We start from the raw sequence: 20,886 nt of genomic DNA on the forward strand, positions 1-20,886 counted from the left end.
ATTATTTGAGTTTATTGTCTTTAAGCTTTCTCTTCCCCCATGGTGACATAATCATCTATTTGGCAGCCATTTAAATTTTTTTTACACACTTTATATGTGTATATATATATTGTTTGGAAAATGAAATGCTTCTCTATAAATGATCCAGCGAATAGAAATTAAAGATGTCTTCATTTTACATGACCATGTGTAATTCTCATTTTATGCGTAAGGTGTCATATGAAAGAAGAAAGATGGATATGTAAGATGCAAGGATTCTTTATCTTCTTCCTGCTTATTCTACTTTGTAAGTCATCATTAACTTTAACTACTAAATGTAGAAATTCAGAATACAAAACTACTATTTATAACAACTTGTGCAAACATAAACAAACCCACTGATAGTTATGTTCCACATTTCACTTGATAAGAAACAATAAAAGACCGTGCAACTTGAATGCATTAAAGGGGAATCCAGCCTTGGCCATAAAATGTTGTGTTGGGAAGGAGAAAAATAAATTAAACAGAATGGTGAAAGTTTGAAAGAAATTGGACAAGCAATAAGAAAGTTATAGCTGCTTTAAAATTGAGATCACTAATACTATATGTAGATTTCAAATTGGCAACTTGGTAAGTAAATTATGACAAGGGGCAAGGACAACTTTCCCATAGGCCATGTACTTTATTATCAGGGATTTGTGGTTTTCTCCTAAGTACCCATTCCCCTGGGGCAGTAATCTAAATATAACCCATGTAGTATATTGTTTTATGTCCTCATGAAAGAAAAATATAATTTGAAATAAAACTTTTGGGAAAAATGACATTTTAGCCATAATATGTATTGGAGTACATGGAAGAGTAGTCCTTGCCTTACATCACTATGACATCCCATATGCGGCCAATTTGAAATCTCCATGGGTATAGTGATTACCAATATTTACAACTTTTAAAAATTCATATCTTTCTTTTTGGTTGTCCAATATTGCTCAAACTTTCACCTATCAACTTGTCTGATTTTTCTTTTCCTTATAAAAACAAGTTTTTATTTGGGTTGGATTCCCCTTTAAAGGCAAATTTCAAATAATTCATTCTCAGAGTTTCTGGGGCTCCTCCCCTTTAATTAGGAATTATGTAAAGTAATTTTTTACTGTTACAGTTACATTTTTTCAGATGAAGGAGAAAATTCTGAGAATCTGGAACTGGCATTTCATGCAAATGAAGTCACAAAAACAGATCTCTCTCTCTATATATATATATACACACAAATCACACTACTCAAAATAATGACATTACACACATTCGGACATGATCTGTTTTGTTCAGTTTTAATCTTTTCTCAAGAAAATGAACATTTTTTTCTTCCTTCAAACAAGGCTTTGAAAATGGTCAAGCACTTCCAATTCCCAATATGTTAGGTAGGAATGTAGTTTAATATGATATTGGATGGAGTTTGAATATGATTATTCCATACAAAAGGATTAAATTTTGCATCTATAAATAAGTCATGGTATGTTTCTGTTTTGTACCGAAAAGTGACATTTAAAAACAAGCAAAATTATTATTTTTGTTGCCTATCTGATGCAAAGTTATCAAGGTGAAAATCTATTCACAAAAAAATATGCAGCTCTTTTCACATTAAAATTAATTTCTTTTCATAAACTATGTTTCTTCTCGATCCTTTAAAGAGCACCTGGCAATTCATAGTTTCTTTTAAAAATATCTTTCATTTATATCATTTTTTCACAGGAATTTTTTTTCTCCCCATCTTAGGAAGTATGGGGCACTTACATTGACGAGTGGATACCATGCGCGACCAAAAAAAACACGTAAAGAAATACATGTAGATGTCTTTTTCAAGATAGGGCCCGTCACATACTTAACGTTATAAGGGTGTCAAAAACACAAAAATATTGAAAAAAGGATATCTATTTCACTCGGAAAAATATACATGTTTAGGGTCAAATATGCGGGGATGATAAAACAAAATAAAAAAGGTAAAGGATGTCCTTTTTGCCCCAACACTACGTGTTTAGAGTCAGATTTGCGCGAGGTGTGGAAAGTCAAGTGGGGCCGTACTAAACCAAAATGGTGTAAAGGTAAAACCGACGACTGACGGACCCGTGACATAAAAATAAAATATCGCTGTACTTGTTTAGAGGTTCATTACAGGGAATACTTGCTAAGAGTATCGTATTGTTTCCAATACTTGTTACAGGGTGCATTTTCAGAATATGGAAAATATGTGTTTAGGGTGCTTGTCAATGGATACCATTGACAAATGCATGGTAGCCATTTGTCAATGGAAGTGCCCCCCCCCCCGGAATTTTGTTTTCACCATACAGGACCTGTCCTAAAAATGTTATTTCAAAATAATCAAACATATCTGGAAGTACAATTATCAAATTTAAAATTTTATAGATTATGTTCCAAAACATAAAACACCTTTTGATTTTCATTTCTCAGTAAACTGGTGACATATCATCCTTGATGAAGTACAGAATTTTTATAATTACAGTTGTGCTCAAAGTTAGTGAATCCCTCTAAAAAATGTACTCTTTCATGCTGCATGTTGAATGTAGACAACACTACAATGTTCGGCGAGCCCGATGAAACAAACTTTAATGTAATATTTTATCACCCGACTTCAGAATTAAATATCTAAGACATGACAGAACTTTAATATTTTATATACATTCTTTTTCTGGTTGGGTTCATGATCACAACCTTTTGGGTACCACAGTACATCTCTATAAAAAAAAATTGAGCTTTGATTGAATTACAAAAAAGCACAACACCTCTAATTTTAAATGCAAGTCAGAGTTCACTTCTGTGAGGTAGAATGTTGTAATCCAGCATAACTGATCATTCAACCTTTTTGTCTATGGTACATAGGCAATCATATTCTCCTAAGCATGATACTATCTCATTAAAGTTAAAAAATAAAAATACCTTTGGCTTTAATGCAGATAAACAAACAGTTTGAGGAATTGTCATGACCTCTTAAAAAAAATAAAACAATTTGGGTCTTGTTTTGACACGTCAGTCCGATTGCTTGGCTCATCCACATGTATATCATTAGCAAATAATATAAAACTGTCTTACAGCAAGTTATGTACGAAAATAATAAATACTTTCAAAACAACCCTGTTAAATATCCCAAAATTGTAAACAACCTTCGATTTCTAACAGCGTTTAACTGATACAGTATAAGGCAAAATTGCCCTCAACACGTTGAAGGAAAATAAATCCCTTGAAAATGATTAGCTGGTAAGAAAACACAAACAAAATATCAAAATGAAGATCAATGAAATCATTAGCTAGGATTCAGCACACCATAATAAAAGTGTAAGCATTTGAATGTTGAAAATGTAAAAGCTCTTGAGATCCTCATGTAGACCAATACATGTCACACACAACTCTTGCAATGGATGGATACACAAATACCAAAACAAAGTCTTTTTTTGCCCATCCTTATGATAAAACAAACTCTTCGTCTAGATAAATTCTTAGGAACCTTACATTGTACTCTCATGAAAAGAAACATCAGATATACCGATAGATTTGATAAAAAGGCAATTTAAATGAAATATGTAAAATAATCGGAAAGTTGTTCATGTACTTGTATAACCTCACACATTTTGCTTACATTTGCTAATAGAAGGATTTCAAAAGCAATAGTGATTTTGACATTCAAATGCTCAAACCTTTATTTGTTTACTTTAGATAAAACTTTCACTGATCTTCAGAACTGTCCTGTTTTTTGTTCAATATTTATTAAACTTCCATTGATCAATCTCTTTTTCAACTGGTTAAACTGATTTCAAGGGTTTAATGTGAAGTTGTTTGAATTGAATACCAAATCTGGTTGTCAAGTACATTTACATGCAATCATTACAGAAAAATATAAAGTAGGGCAATTCCATAAAATAATAAACCTTTTCGTACGTCCGACCCCCATTTTTCTCAAGTTTTACTTCACTTCATAAACTGACCAAGTCTGGGTCCTTTGAGAACATTACAGACTGTCAAAGGAACAAGAAATCAGAGACAGAAAATCTCTTGAAGGTCCCACATATAGGGGGTTGGACGTACATATTTTATGGAATTGCCCAGTAATTGTTGATAGCATTGTTTGATAATTGATATTGATGATACATCAAAAAATGATATAATCATATATTTTGAACAAAATTATTATATCACAATAATGGTACACCGATGTACATTTTCTTTTTTACTTGTGATGACTGATTCAGTTTCATTTCACTCACTTTTTTCTCTCAAACTTTCATTGATCAGTTTCATCATTTACAGACCTGTCAACCTCTGGGATGAAAAATTGCGTTCTGTGATTAAAAAATGTATTTTTCCCCCAAAAAAAGGAAATCATAATAAAATGCGTGGTACACTTGCTCGCTATGCAAGAATGACTAGGCTAAGACCCCGCTACATCTTCAATCATCCTATTAAGAACTAAAAATGATAAAATGTGCACTGCTCTTGCAGATGAAATTTTTTTTTAAACATGTGTATATCTCACCCTGGTTTTAACAAAATGACTGAAAAAAAAAAAGTTACCTGAATTACATTGATCTAATAACCATATTTGTGTAAGTTTTATGAAATAGAGATATATAGAGATGATTTTTCTCAATAAATCACGATTTTGTAAAATAAAATATTTTTTAAAAAAAAAACAACGTTCTGCTGTATTTTGGTTGCAAAAATGTACTGGTTGGCAGGTCTGCATTTATAGATTCCTATTGTACATTTCAACTTGTTTCAAGAGTTTCATTTCCGTTTATTGCAAAATTGAGAGAATGGTAGGTTTGAGAATATTGCCTCTTTCTTATTTTTGTTGTTGTTAAATCAGAATTAGTTTTCTTACAAAATTCTCATCATAAGTCCAAAAACTCCAAATCTTCTCAAACTTTCATTGATCTTTTTAATTAATCTGTTACTAGTTTTGTGCTGTTCAAGAGGTTTCCATGGCATCACTTACTTATATTGCGAAACTGAGGGAATGTTATGTCTGAGAAATTTCCTCTTTGTCAATTTTTTTGTTCAAGTCACAAAGTGTCTCCTTCATTGCCACTGCCTGATCGGTGCTGAGCTCTTCATACTTATGGCATGTGATGCTTCGACCCTTCACTTCCTTGAAGAGGTACCCAAACTTGCTCGCAAACTTTTTCACATCCACTTTATATCGCTTGAACCGTGGATTCCTCACAGACTTCGATGAGGCACCGCTATCAACATGTCGCATCTGACTTATTTGCTGGGAAAGGAGTCTGTCCAGACTCATTCTGCGTGTTCTCTCGAATTTCCCATCTGCAGCTCTAGACCTTGCTGTGTATCCACCAAGTCTGTGTTTGATCATTCCTGGAAATAAAAACAAGATTTTCATTTGTTTGAATGGAACTTGACGGGCATGGGCAGGGGCACGGGGCTGAAAGATGACACGACATTTGCTCCTGCAACAATTGATCCAGGCTTTGTTTTGTCAAAAATATAAAGGGTTGCATTAGGGTATTATGTTAGGTTTAGGATAGGGTATAGTTTTAAATCCAGGGTTGAAATCGGTCATTCCATTTGTGTGTGGAATTTACAGTGAAGCAATTGTCGCTGCAGCAAACGTCATGGAAAAAAAATTAGATGACCATCCAACTCAAACCAGAAATTCATTGACAGGAATGGCCAACCATCTACCATGTAGCCATGCGCTTGACACATAGACAGGAGATGCCTAAAAGCCAACTCCATCCCAGGAAAAAGTTTTTTTGGAATAATCAGTGAATACTGAGAGAGGCATCACACTGAAAGATTAATGAAAATTTGACATAAAATAATTAAGTTATGACCTTTAATACTTTCAAAAGTTTCAGAGAACAGATACATGCACTTCCTGGTAAGTATGGAAATGACTGAACAAATGAGGTCACCAACTACTTCTTTTGCATTTCATTTCATGACCATATGAACAATCTTCCTCATTCCATATTCATACAAAATGTAATGTGAATAAAAATCATTGAAACTAATTCACACTTTTATATTTTTTGTCTCTATTTCAAGGGTGGGCAAGGCCATAGCGCACTAGCGCGCTCTCAAGGATGTGCATAAAATTTGTATAGGCATGCAGTTCGCTTTTCAATGCGTTGATGCCAACATTGCGGCGTATCGCTAATGAAAAAGTCTGTGGCTGGCTGGAAGAATACTCCATGCCAACATCGCTGCGTATCGCTAACGTAAAAGTCTATGGCAGAGCGGAAGAATACTCCATTTCACTCTCTGTGCTTGTATCCCAGACAAACTACAATATTTAAGGCGGCATTGTAACAGGCTGGATTTTAGCTAGATTTTAATACCAAATGTAGCTTCGAAATCCAATGTAATCTGCTCCTAATAAGCTCAAATCTATCAATGATTCAAGAATCAGACAGCTCATTTAAAGTTTCACCACATTTTTTTCACATTTTACGAATTTTGGGTTTAAATGGGTCCAAAAATATGGATTGATTTTTAAACTTGAATTGATGATGTTCGATGTATGGCCATATCAGACCTGTGCCAGGCATCGCCCTATGCACACTCAAGTCCTAGATATAGGCTTGCATGATGAAGTTAATGGATTTTCGCTGACGTGCAGTGAAATGTTTACACACGAAATTATACATTACATGATCATGTGCATCGTGCACACATCCATGCCACGTACAACTAAGCGAGGTACCATTTTTCTATGTATTTTTGGCACATAAACATGATCTATTTTGCTACTTTTTCAAAACTTATATGGAATTTCTGTAACTTTTTATTATTAATTCTTATTATGTTTTAGGATTTGAAGATTATTTTTATGCATATTTTAATAACCAATTAAGAGCTTCCTAAGTTTTGTTGTCCTACCTATCAATGGAATTATTTTGGATAGAGACACTATTGTATGCAAGACAAAAAGTGTGTAGTTGATAAATGAGATTACAAAATGAATTCCATTAAAGTGCGGTCCAAGTTCAATTAGGGTAAACTCACTCAATGCTACGAGAGAAGCATTTTTAGTTCTTAAAGGGGAATCCAGCCTTGGCCATAAAATGTTATGCTGGGAAGGAGAAAAATAAATCAAACAGAATGGTGAAAGTTTGAAAGAAATCGGACAAGCAATGAGAAAGTTATAGCTGCTTTAAAATTGAGATCACTAATACTATGTAGATTTCAAATTGGCAACTGTGTAAGTAAATTATGACAAGGGGCAATGACAACTTTCCCATAGGCCATGTACTTTATTATCAGGGATTTGTGGTTTTCTCCTAAGTACCCATTCCCCTGGGGCAGTAATCTAAATATAACCCAGGTTGTATATTGTAGTATGTCCTCATGAAAGAAAAATATAATTTGAAATAAAACTTTTGGGAAAAATGACAGTTTAGCCATAATATGTATTGGAGTACATGGAAGAGTAGTCCTTGCCTTACATCACTATGACATCACATATGCGGCCAATTTGAAGTCTCCATGGTATAGTGATTACCAATATTTACAACTTTTAAAAATTCATAACTTTCTTGTTGTTTGTCCAATATTGTTCAAACTTTCACCTATCAACTTGTCTGATTTTTCTTTTCCTTATAAAAACAAGTTTTTATTTGGGTTGGATTCCCCTTTAATAGGATGATTGAAGATGTAGCGGGGTCTTAGCCTATTCATTCTTGCACTTAAAAAGTTAAGACTAACCCTTTGCTCTGTGGTGAAGTTGCTCCATGAAGAAGTCAAGAGCAAGGTTCCGCCCTAAACCTCCATAAAGATTTATTGTTCGATTGTGAACAATCTCCTTCCCAATGCGAGGAGGAAAACATCCGGCTACACCTGTATAACAGAATAAGAGAATAAAAAACTGAAATTCAAATACCAGACGGGTAAGCAAGGATTTTTGCAGGGGGGTATTTGATTGTGAACAATCTCCTTCCCAATGCGAGGGGGGGGAAACATCCGGCTACACCTGTATAATGGAATACGAGAAGAAAAAATTAAATTCAAATACCAGGCCAATAACTATGAATTTTTAGGGAGGGGTTCTAATTTTTATTTTTTTTTTAAAGTGGACCTTAACACGAGGTGCCCTTTCAGAGAATAAATGAGGTTAAAACTGTAATATACACACTTGCACACCAGACTATTTTGGGGGGAATATTCAGAAAACTTTACAAATGCATGTAGGTAACTTTATCATATATTTTTATTCGATTATGATCAAATTGTGCTAGTTTGGATTTTTTTTTATTCATACAAATCTATTTTCGGATTGACAGCACTGCAATAATAAACAATGTAACAACTGTGCATGAGTTTCTTACCAGATAGCAAGCGGTGGCCAACAGAAAAATGCTTGTCATGCCCAAGGCGGTAGAATTCAGGCATGGATATTCTCCAGTGGCGCATAAGTGCCACGCCGTCGGCCTCCCTCTCTGCATCTCGAATGCTCTCGCTGTACAGACACTGCCAAGTGCACCTTTTGATGTAGTCCAGGAGTTCATCACCTTCTATTTTATTTTTTCCTGCCACTTTGGAACATTCCTCAGAACAGTACCACTTTCCTGTATTAAAGATAAATGCTAGTTGTGGTAAAGATCAAATAAAATCCAATAAATTACAACCAAAGTGTTTGTATATATGAATTTAAAAAATATGTGGCAATAGGCTCTGGAAGAAAATGTGTAATTGCTGAGAAATGAGAAAAAGCAAAGAATTTCATGTAAAATATTGGGTATTTTTCCAAGGAAAACTTATACTCTATCCTACATATGCTTTTCTGTGTTGATGATCATCAGAATTATCAGTTATCAGCTAAGATATCATGATTTCACAAAGATAAGCTTACATAAATGTACCACTTGTAGATCAATGGTAATATTGTGACCATTAACTATGATTTTAAAAACTGTCACGAAATAATTGTTTGCTGCAACTACTTTCTTTTACCTTTAAATGGAAAGTTTAAAATAAATATTCATAAAAATTTATAAAATATAGGTATGATTCTAGTTGGCAAATACTCAGGTAGAACGATTTGTGACTGCTTCATCAATGATCGATGGCAATCAATGATCGATGGTCATCAATGATCGATGGCAATCAATGGTGACAGCAGATAGTATACTTGGAGGGTGTGAACATATGTATTTAGCCTTAAAGGAGAATGAAATCTTTGGAACAAAAGAGCTTGTGTGAGAACAGAAAAATAAAAAAAACAGATCAAAGTTTGAGAAAAATCGGATAAATAATTAAAGTTATGAGCATTTGAATATTTGATCACTAATGCTATGGAGATCCTCACATTGGCAATGCAACAAAGATGTGTGATGTCACTTGTGAACAACTCTCCCCATTACTTTAGTATATACTTCACTTAAACTGTCTCTTTTTCACATCTATCGGTAGAGCATATATTCTTTCTATAGGAGGGCATGTAATACAGACCTTTAAAGAATACATCATGGATAAAGAGTTTGTATCACCATAAGAAAAAGCAAAAAGAGACATTTTGGGGGTATTTCATTGTCCATCAAAGGGAAAGTTGTTCACGTAAGACATCACACATCCTTGTCGTATTGCCAATGGGAGGATCTCAGTAGCATTAATGAAAGCAATATTCAAATGCTCATAACTTTCGAATTATTTGTCAGATTTTTCTAAAACTTTCTTTGGGCTTATTCTTTGATTTTTCTGTTTCGACACAAGCCTACTTGTTCCAAAGGTTTCATTCCCCTTTAAAAGATGGACATGCACTCATCAGAATGAAAGCTTCAAAAAGCTTCAGTATATCCGTTTGTAAGGCTAATTTATGATTTTGCTGTAGGCCTAACAAACACTTAGTTACATATGTATTTGCATTTTTCATGAATTATGCATTTGTACATATTGTAGTGATAACAACATTGGAAAATTTTGTTCAATGAATGGTTTCATATGGGTCAAGAGCTTAGAAATATTTTTCAAAGAAAAAAATACCTTGTGTAACACGCGATGTTGTTCTCACACATCGATGATGAAATCTTTGACCACGTTCGCAATGTTTATTTCCACATTGCCACGTGAGGGATTCCCCTTTCTTCCTGCAGATGCAGTACTGTCCATTATCCGAATCCTCGCATGCAGGGGTGCAGTACCACCCAGTGTCATCTGACAGTACAAAATAGATCAATAAAGAAAAACAGCATTCCTTTACATTTTATGTTACAACTATTGCATGGGTTATTATTACACATTCCAGAACTCAAGTCTGAAACAAGTGGAATGCCTCTGGCCGTCTCACCTGCATCACGCGGTTCAATATAGCAGCAGTGCTGACTTTGCATACTACTCTAACTCGCACAAGATGTTCAGTGATACATGGTTACTCTTATGTCCTCTTTTTATGAACTTGACCAATAAACTTACAGAGATATGATGGTTATTCAACAAAAAACCCCAACATGGCCAAAGTTCATTGACCTTACATGACCTTTGACCTTGATCATGTGACCTGAAACTCGAACAGGATGTTCAGTGATACTTGATTACTCTTATGTACAAGTTTCATGAATCAGATCCATAAACTTTCAAAGTTATGATGGTAATTCAACAGATACACCCAATTCGGCTAAAGTTCATTGACCTTTGACCTTGGACATGTGACCTGAAACATGCACAGGATGTTCAGTGATACTTGATTACTCTAATGTCCAAGTTTAACGAACTAGACCAATAAACTTTCAAAGTTATGATGGTAATTCAACAGATACCCCCGATTCGGCCAAAGTTCATTGACCCTAAATGACCTTTGACCTTAATCATGAGACCTGAAACTCGCACAGGATGTACAGTGATACTTGATTACTCTTATGTCCAAGTTTCATGAACTGTCCAAAATACAATTTCAGAATTATGATGGTAATTCAACAAATACCCCCAACATGGTCGAGGTTCATTGACCCTAAATGACCTTTGACCTTGATCATGTGACCTGAAACTTGCACAAAATGTTCAGTGATGCTTGATTACTATTATGTCCAAGTTTCATGAATCAGATCCATAAACTTTCAAAGTTATGATGGGAATTCAACAGATATCCCCAATTCGTCCAAAGTTCATTGACCCTAAATGACCTTTGACCTTGGTCATGTGACGTGAAACTCATGCAGGATGTTCAGTGATACTTGATTAACCTTATGTCCAAGTTTCATGAACTAGGTCCATATATTTTCTAAGTTATGATGACATTTCAAAAACTTAACCTCAGGTTAAGATTTCGATGTTGATTCCTCCAACATGGTCTAAGTTCATTGACCCTAAATGACCTTTGACCTTGGTCATGTGACATGAAACTCTAATAGGATGTTCAGTAATACTTGATTAACCTTATGGCCAAGTTTTATTAACTAGGTCCATATACTTTCTAAGTTATGATGTCATTTCAAAAACTTAACCTCAGGTTAAGATTTGATGTTGACGCCGCCGCCGCCGTCAGAAAAGCGGCGCCTATAGTCTCACTTTGCTTCGCAGGTGAGACAACAAAATGATAAATAGAACAATTCATGATAATACACATATAATGATACAATACTACATTCATTTACCCTAAATGACAGTTGACCTTGATCATGTGACCTAAGACTTGTCAGTGATACTTGGCTACCCCTATGTCCACATTTTATAAACAACATCCATAAACTCTGAAAGTTATGACACTTGACAGCAATTTAATAATGACCTCCAACATGGAAAGTTCTTTGACCTTAAATGACATTTGACTTTGGTCATGTGACCTGAAACTCGCACAGGATGTACAGTGATACTTTTTTTTTTCAATCTTTTTTCCCTCCACAGGGATTTTATTGGCAATGAAAATCAATATATACAGAGTACAATGAATAATACAATCACTGATATAAACAATGAACTGACAAAATAATTTTACATGTGTAAGTCAAAAAATAAAGAGATTTTTCAATCGAAACCATCTTTTGTCAAATCTGTGTTGGTTGAAATTAAGTTGGGCAATGTATTTTTCATTTTGGTAATAATTGATTATTGAGGATTTGATGATACTGAAAAGAGGAATTGTTTTGTTTATTTTACAATCATACACAGTCTTTCTTACTATAATAAAAATACAATTGAGTGCACAATTGTTTTTTCCAATAAATCCGAATATTTTATTTTCATCTGAAAAGTATAGAGTCTCATTGGTTTTGGTCCTAATCCAGTCCTCTAACTCTTTCCAAATGTGATTAACATGCCTGCACTCCGAGTATAGATGCAAAACCGTTTCAATTTCTTTTCGACAGAAAGTGCATTTATTTACTGAAACTAATTTCAATTTGAAAAGCAAATCATTTGTAAATAATATACGTTGCACAACCTTATATTGAAACCAACGCAATGTTACATCAATGGTACATTGAAAACCCAATGAGCAATAAGATTCCTACCTTTTATCGTTCAGATCAAATATGCACTTCCATTTAAGAAAGCTTTTATTTTCTGTTTTTCGTCGTTTCAATAAAATGGAATAAATATGCGAGCATCCTTTTTTAAATTTAGTAATAAATGCTAGCACATCTGGAATTCATGGTTGGGGGATTCTATTGAATGTAGATCTTTTGTAGGTTTCCTTGATAGCAACACATAGTGAATGATAAAAAAGGAAATTTGATTTGACATCATAAAGATCCTGAAAATCTTTGAAAGATAAAAAATGCCCTCCTTCATCCAAAATATCATTAATGAAACGAATACCCCTTTCATTCCATTTCTTCATATATATTGGAAAATTGCCTATTCTGATTTTATTATTCCATAGAGGATGTGAAGATACATTGACATGACTATTATAATAGATAGTTAAAAAATTACTATAAGCAAAAAACATTTCACTCCAGAAAGTGTTATAGGTCTCTTTTGATAATTCTCGAAAGTAGTGACTACCCATATACGTCATATACAAAAGAACATCTTGTTGTCTTGGCAAGGATGACATAAGAAAGCATAGAATGAAATTATCAATTGATCCATTTAAAATTCTCCTTATCCAAGAAATCTTTAATGATTGACAGTGTGAATATATGTCTATCATTTTAACCCCGCCGCTTATGTATGTTTGGGACATTTGAATCCTACAAACTTTGTCCGGTTTTTCCTCCCATATGAATTGGTAAAATAATGAATTTAAATCTTTTAAAACTTCGTCACTTGGATTCGGAAGAGACATAATGAGGTAATTAAGCTTAGAAACCAACAAGGATTTGACCACAGTTACTCTTCCTAAAACAGTTAGATATCTTTTTAACCATGAAGTCATTTGACTCTTTATTTCTATAATTTTTTCGTTGTAATTATACTGTACCATCTTCTGCAAATCCGTACAAAAATCAACACCTAGATATCTAAAGAATTCATCAAATACCCATGTTAAATTACGATCAATAAGTATTTTATCTCTTGTGTTTTTGTTTAGCCCTATCCAAATTGCTCGTGTCTTATGAATATTTATTTTTAATCCAGATATTGCAGCGTATTCATCTAAAATTTTTAATGCGATATTCAATTCCGAAGCAGTACCGTTTAACGTGAGTAAAGTATCATCCGCATACTGAATCAATTTCAAATTTTGTCCAGATATCCTTATTCCATTAATACACCTTGTATTTCTAAATAAAATTCCAAGAATCTCTGCACACAAGAGGAAAATATAGGGAGATAATGGGTCCCCCTGGCGACAACCTCTTTCGATTCTAAATCTCTGAGTGAGGTGACCATTTACCACAATACAAGATTGAATATTTTCATAGAAGACATTAAACCAATGTATAAATGATGGGCCAAAATTAAAGTATTTTAAAACTTTTATAATGAAGCTGTGAGAAATGGAATCAAAAGCCTTTTCGAAATCGATTAAAAGCAATAAACCTGGGATATCGTTCACATCTGTATATAAAAGCAAATCATAAAGCAGTCGAATATTTTCACCAATAAACCGGCCTTCCATGAAACCTTTTTGGTTCTCATGTATTAAAAGAGGAAGCACCTTTTTGAGTCTATTTGCGATACATGCCGAAGCTATTTTGTATGTAACATTCAATAAAGATATTGGTCTCCAATTTCGAAGATAAAGTCTATCTTTTTTATTTTTGGGAATAAGAGATATCATACCAAGTTTCTGAATTTGTGACATGTTTCCTGACTTAAAGGCAAAATTTAAGTATCTAAGCAAGAAAAAGTTTATATCTATCCAGAAATGTTTGAAAAACTCGACTGTATACCCATCTATTCCGGGAGATTTACAATTCTTCATATTTGACAATGATTGATATATCTCCTCTATAGTAAGCTCGCCTTCCAAAGATTGAGATAAACAGTCTGTTAACTTGGGTATATCAGCATAATCTAAAGAGGTGTTCAAATCAATATCAATGACCTCGTTCTTTCGATACAATTCTGAATAAAAACGTAAAATCTCGGATTGAAGATTTTCCTGAAGACAAATAGTTTTATTTTCGTTATCAATCAGTCTATTTATTTGTTTGTTTACTGCATTCTTTTTTTCTAAATTTAAGAAGTATTTTGAAGGTTTTTCACCGAATTCCATCCATTTAACTTTTGATCTCATCTTTAGACCCTCTATCTTTTCTTTTCTTATCAAATATAACTGAACTTTCTTGTTTTCCAACATCTCAATATATTTATTTGTATCATGTCCATTCAACATACCAATTTCTAAGGCTACAATTTCCTTTTCTAAATCATTTTCTAAATTATGCATTCTTTTCTTTTTATTCACAGAATATGAAATCGTCTCACCCCTTATTAAAGTCAATAAGGTGTCAAAAAATAACTGGTCATTAATCATAAATTTACAATTCTCGTAATTATCATGCGGGAAGTTTATATCACCGTCAGGTTTTACAATATAAGTTTCAACTGTTTCAATGTACAGTGATACTTGATTACTCTTATGTGCAAGTTTTATGAACTGTCCAAAATACAATTTCAGAGTTATGATGGTAATTCAACAAATACCCCCAACATGGTCGAGGTTCTTTGACCTTAAATGACTATTGATTTTTTTCATGTGACCTTAAATCTCGCAAGGTATGTTTAGTGATACTTGATTACTCTTATGTCCAAATTTTATGAATCAGATCCATAAACATTCAAAGTTATGATTGCAATTCAACAAATACCCCCAACATGGTCAAAGTTCATTGACAGTAAATGACCTTTGACCTTGGTCATGTGACCTAAAACTCCCACAGGATGTTCAGCAATACTTGATTACCCTTATGGCCAAAATCATGAACCATCGAAATGTGCATCGAAATTTCAAAAACTTAACCTTAGGTTAAGATTTTTCATGTTGATTCCCCCAATATGGTCTAAGTTCACTGACCCAAAATGACCTTTGACCTTAGTCATGTGACCTGAAACTCAGGCAAAATCTTCAGTAATACTCAATTGACCTTTCGTCCAAGTTTCATAAACTAGATCCATGTACTTTCTAAGTTATGCTGTCATTTCAAAAACTTAACCTTCGGTTAAGACTTGATATTTATGCCACCGCCGTCGGAAAAGCGGCGCCGAGAGTCTCGCTCTCCTATGCAGGTGAGACAATAAAACGAAAACAAATGAGCTTCATTTCAGTCATTATACCAATGTTCCTATAGGGTTAGTTAAAAGCCATAGTAGCAGTTTGGGTAAATGTATAATGAAGTTATATTACAATTATAATGTTTACTTATACGATATATCATATATTTTGTTTCATTTCACATAAGCTGTTATTTGGATAAATATGCATAAATGTTTTTGCTTGAGGGGTAAGAGAGACAGTTTAAAGGGAATGTCGGTTGATATTGACAAAATAATGCATGCGATAGAATGTCGGTTGATATTGACAAAATAATGCATGCGATAGAATGTCGGTTGATATTGACAAAATAATGCATGCGATAGAATGTCGGTTGATATTGACAAAATAATGCATGCGATAGAATGTCGGTTGATATTGACAAAATAATGCATGCGATAGAATGTCGGTTGATATTGACAAAATAATGCGTGCAATAGAATGTCGGTTGATATTGACAAAATAATGCATGCGATAGAATATCGGTTGATATTGACATAATAATGCATGCGATAGAATGTCGGTTGATATTGACAAAATAATGCATGCGATAGAATGTCGGTTGATATTGACAAAATAATGCATGCGATAGAATGTCGGTTGATATTGACAAAATAATGCATGCGATAGAATGTCGGTTGATATTGACAAAATAATGCATGCGATAGAATGTCGGTTGATATTGACAAAATAATGCATGCGATAGAATGTCGGTTGATATTGACAAAATAATGCATGCGATAGAATGTCGGTTGATATTGACAAAATAATGCATGCGATAGAATGTCGGTTGATATTGACAAAATAATGCATGCGATAGAATAAAAAGTGTTGCGGAGCTGCAGGTGTATATCAATATCTTGTCTGAAAAAAATCACTGTGCAAAATGTATGTCATTAATGATACCAAGCTATAAACCTAATGTACACCATTCAAGTCTTAACAAAAACAAAAACTTTTACTTAAAAATTTCTAGTTGTATACCTGTATTTGGAATCATCACACAGTCTTCATGAAACCATTTCCCATTTTCGCAATCAACATTGGAACATTCCACCATTTTGGCATTTTCTATATCTGTGAAAGCAAAATGAAAAAAAAGGACACACGTTAATAAACAACTTCGGCGTAGCCTTGAAAAAAGTCAGTTGTCACTTTCTTCCAATTCCCTACCAGGCAAAAATTATTTTTTGAGGGGATGGGTGTGAAAGCATACTTTCTTTACACACTGTACTTATATGAACATAATGAACGTAAAGCAGCAAAAAAAAGTTCTTGAATTAGTTGGTCAAGGAGTTGCTCCTAAGTTTTAAACAACTTTAAGAAAGATGGGACAACAACGCTCCACTTAACACTCTCATGTTCAGCAGGGCCTGCTGGGAGAAGATTTCAGAACTGGAGTGGTTACCCTGGGTAAAATATGACATTATAATTATCATTATAGTGGAAGAGCCGTTGTGTAGTGGTTCTGACTATCGCCTTGTAAACAGAGGGTCGTGTGTTCAAATTCAACCGCGGTCTAGTGTCCTTTGGCAAGGTGTTAATCCACATTTTGCCACTCTTGACCCACATGCCGAATATGTACCAAGTAGGGTGTGAAAGTTACTATGTTTGAAATTGCCAGCGCCATTATGAGGCTGCGATGAATAATGCAAGGAATGCTCCCCAGAGATTGGCAATTGTGTACTCTTTATGCGGGATTGAAATGACTCCAATATATGCTGTAAAGCGCTTTGAGCCATTACGGGGAAAATGTTATATAAAAACTTGCTATCATTACTATTATTAATTATTAACAACTAGGGGTAACAATCAGGTTTATACAGTATGTTTTGCAAAGATCTCTCTTGATATTGTTTTAAGAGAGAAATTTCTACAGCCTTAAACATTTTTAATAGGTTAGATTCTCCCTCCCTCTCTTTCTTTCTTTCTTTCTTTCTTTCAGGGTTAGTTATCACCCGTCATGAGGTGGAGTAATCATCAGTACCTTCCTTGCAGAAGCACCATTTGTCATCATGACCCTCTGCAGTCGCATTCACGACATCAGCCACCCTATTCATGGGAATCTGATGCCATATTTGCCGTACCACTTCATCTGCTACCACAGATAGGCTCGGAGTAGACATCGATGATCCATTGACGTCTTTAATTGGGGTCTGGGTATCTTGTATGATTTGCAGTGCAAATCCAACCACAAAAGCACACGTGATGAACTGTACAAGAATGAAAAAGAACGCATAGAATTTTCAATGGTGCAGTGGTTATATATAACATTTTCTCTGACGGTAATATAAAAAAATAGTTTTTTTGACACATTGTAGCTCTTTTAATGCATACTAATTTTCATCCATATTATCACTACTGTCACTAATCCTATATATTGGTTCTGCATTTTCTAATATATTCTTCAGTTTAATCGTTTTATGAAACTAAAATTGTATTTACATTTAAAAGTAAACATATCATCACTTACCACCCCATTCCATTCTTTAAAAGAATTCAAGATTATCGATGAACTTTGGCTTCATTAATACTTGTAGGCAAGATAATTGCAAGTATACACAAGTGGAGTGCCTCTGGCAGTCTCACCTGCAATATGCAATTCAATATAGCAGCAGTGGCGACTTTGAAAACTACTACAAAATAATTATTCACAAAATACACCATTCATATAATGATACAATACTATATTCATTAACCCTAAATGACATTTGACCTTGATCATGTGACCTAAGGCTTGTCAGTGATACTTGACTACCCCTATGTCCACATTTCATAAATTATATCCATAAACTTTGAAAGTTATGACAGCAATTCAATAATTACCTGAAACATGGCCCAAAGTTCTTTGACCTTAAATGACTTTTGACTTTGGTTATGTGACCTGAAACTCGCACAGGATGTACAGTGATACTTGATTACTCTTATGTGTAAGTTTTATGAACTAGACCAATTCAATTTCAGAATTATGATGGTAATTCAACAAATACCGCCAAATGGCCAAAGTTCATTGATCTTAACCCTATCCAGGCCAGGGGGAGGGGGGCATCGGAGGCCCCCGTCAATGTTTCACGCAATATTTTCACCGCCCGGAATATTTTGTCCATGCCACTTGCTGACTTTTTACTTACAAGTCTTTCTATTTTGAGACCAGTTTCGCGTCAACCAGGTACACGATTAAAAAAATTATGCAACATTATATAAGTGCATGTTGACCAAAAATTGCTTAAAAACATGATTTCTTGTACAAAAAAATCTAAATGTATAATTCTTTTTTAGTTATGCTGGTTTAAATGTATTTATTTCATGCTGTTTATGATCTAAGAAGAGTAGTCAACAAATTTCATAGAAAAAAAAAACAATGAAAAACAAAAGGTCCAAAAAATAAAGAAATAAACAAAAATTAAGAAAAAAACAATATAATACATTAGAAATTGATCTGATATTGCAATTTTTTCATGTGCACTTGTTAAAACACCACAGAGAGTTTTTATACTATTACTAACAAGTGGAACGCCTCTGGCCGTCTCACCTGCATCACATGATTCAACATAGCAGCATTGCTGACTTTGAAAACTACTATAGCTCGCACAAGATGTTCAGTGATACTTGGTTACTCTCATTTCCACGTTTTATGAACTAGACCAATACACTTACAGAGAAAGGATGGTAATTCAACAAATACCCCTAATGTGGCCAAAATTCATTGACCTCACATGAACTTTGACCTTGATCATGTGACCTGAAACTTGCACAGGATATTCAGTGATACTTGATTACTCTTATGTCCAAATTTCAAAAGTCAGATCAATAAACTTGCAAAGTTATGATGGTAATTCAACAGATACCCCATTTAGCCAAAGTTCATTGACCTTTGACCTTGGTCATGTGACCTAAAATGTGCACAGGATGTTCAGTGATACTTGATTACTCTTATGTCCAAGATTTATGAACTAGACCAACATACTTTCAAAGTTATGATGGTAATTCAACAAATACCCCCAATTCGGCCAAAGTTCATTGACCCTAAATGACCTTTGACCTTGATCATGTGACCTGAAACTTGCACAGGATGTTCAGTGATACTTAATTACTATTATGTCTAAGTTTCATGAATCAGATCCAAAAACTTTTAAAGTTTTGATTGTAATTCAACAGATACCCAGAAATCGGCCAAAGTTCATTGACCCTAAATGACCTTTGACCTTGGTCATGTGACATGAAACTCATGCAGGATGTTTGGTGATACATGATTGACCTTATGTCCCAGTTTAATGAACTGGGTCTATATATTTTCTAAGTTATGATGACATTTCAAAAACTTAACCTCAGGTTAAGATTTTGATGTTGATTCCCCCAACATGGTCTAAGTTCATTGACCCTAAATGACTTTTGACCTTGGTCATGTGACATGAAACTCTAATAGGATGTTCAGTAATACTTGATTAACCTTATGGCCAATTTTTTTTAACTAGGTCAATATACTTTCTAAGTTATGACGTCATTTCAAAAACTTAACCTCAGGTTAAGATTTGATGTTGACGCCGCCGCCGCCGTCACCACCGCCGTCGGAAAAGCGGCGCCTATAGTCTCGCTCTGCTTCGCAGGTGAGACAAAAATCATAACATTTGGGGCCATATTTACAAAGTTAGAGGGAAAAGTATGATTTCGCATACTACTCATGCATAAAGTATAATCACTTAATAGCAATTTGCTTGAATTTAATTACTATATAATTTTGGAGATTATGTCCAAGACAACTTGCATGCAAATTTTTGGCATGATCACGCTGCTTTATGGCCAAGTTTCATGAACTAGGTCCATATACTTTTTAAAGTTATAATGACATTTCAAAAACTTAACCTTAGGTTAATATTTTGAAGTTGATTCCCTCAATATGGTCTAAGTTCTTTGACCCTAAATGACATTTGACCTTGGTCATGTAATACTTGATTAATCTTATGTCAAAGTTTCATCAACTAGGACCATATGCTTTCTAAGTTATGCTCTCATTTCAAAAACCTAACCTTCAGTAAAGATTTGGTGTTGACGCTGCCGCCGCCATCGGAAAAGCAGCGCCTATAGTCTCACTCTGCTATGCAGGTGAGACAAAAATCAGTATAATTCTGCCAAAATGGTAGGCAGGTACATGTATGTCTTTCCCATTTTCATTACAATGCATTTGCCTTAATGGGTTCCTTTATGTTAAAAGTCGATAGTATACATGGCATACTTACTAGTAA

The 20,886-nt window shown here is 34.2% G+C and overlaps 1 protein-coding gene across 1 annotated transcript in view; it reads right to left on the reverse strand.

The window, feature by feature from the left end:
- Nucleotides 1–5,005: 5,005 nt before the first annotated feature.
- LOC121412883 overlaps nucleotides 5,006–20,886 on the reverse strand; it is a 16,716-nt gene continuing 835 nt past the window's right edge. Inside the window, exons 2-8 of the mRNA XM_041605646.1 lie at nucleotides 20,881–20,886; nucleotides 17,631–17,856; nucleotides 16,628–16,720; nucleotides 9,988–10,158; nucleotides 8,334–8,573; nucleotides 7,714–7,845; nucleotides 5,006–5,361 (exon numbers count right to left, since the gene is read on the reverse strand). The exon at nucleotides 20,881–20,886 is cut by the window's right edge and continues 129 nt beyond it. Of these exons, the coding sequence (XP_041461580.1) occupies nucleotides 5,006–5,361; nucleotides 7,714–7,845; nucleotides 8,334–8,573; nucleotides 9,988–10,158; nucleotides 16,628–16,720; nucleotides 17,631–17,856; nucleotides 20,881–20,886 (1,224 nt within the window). The remainder of the gene's footprint in view (nucleotides 5,362–7,713; nucleotides 7,846–8,333; nucleotides 8,574–9,987; nucleotides 10,159–16,627; nucleotides 16,721–17,630; nucleotides 17,857–20,880) is intronic.

The sequence above is a fragment of the Lytechinus variegatus genome, chromosome 4, assembly GCF_018143015.1.
Source record: "Lytechinus variegatus isolate NC3 chromosome 4, Lvar_3.0, whole genome shotgun sequence".
Lineage (NCBI taxonomy): Eukaryota > Metazoa > Echinodermata > Echinoidea > Temnopleuroida > Toxopneustidae > Lytechinus > Lytechinus variegatus.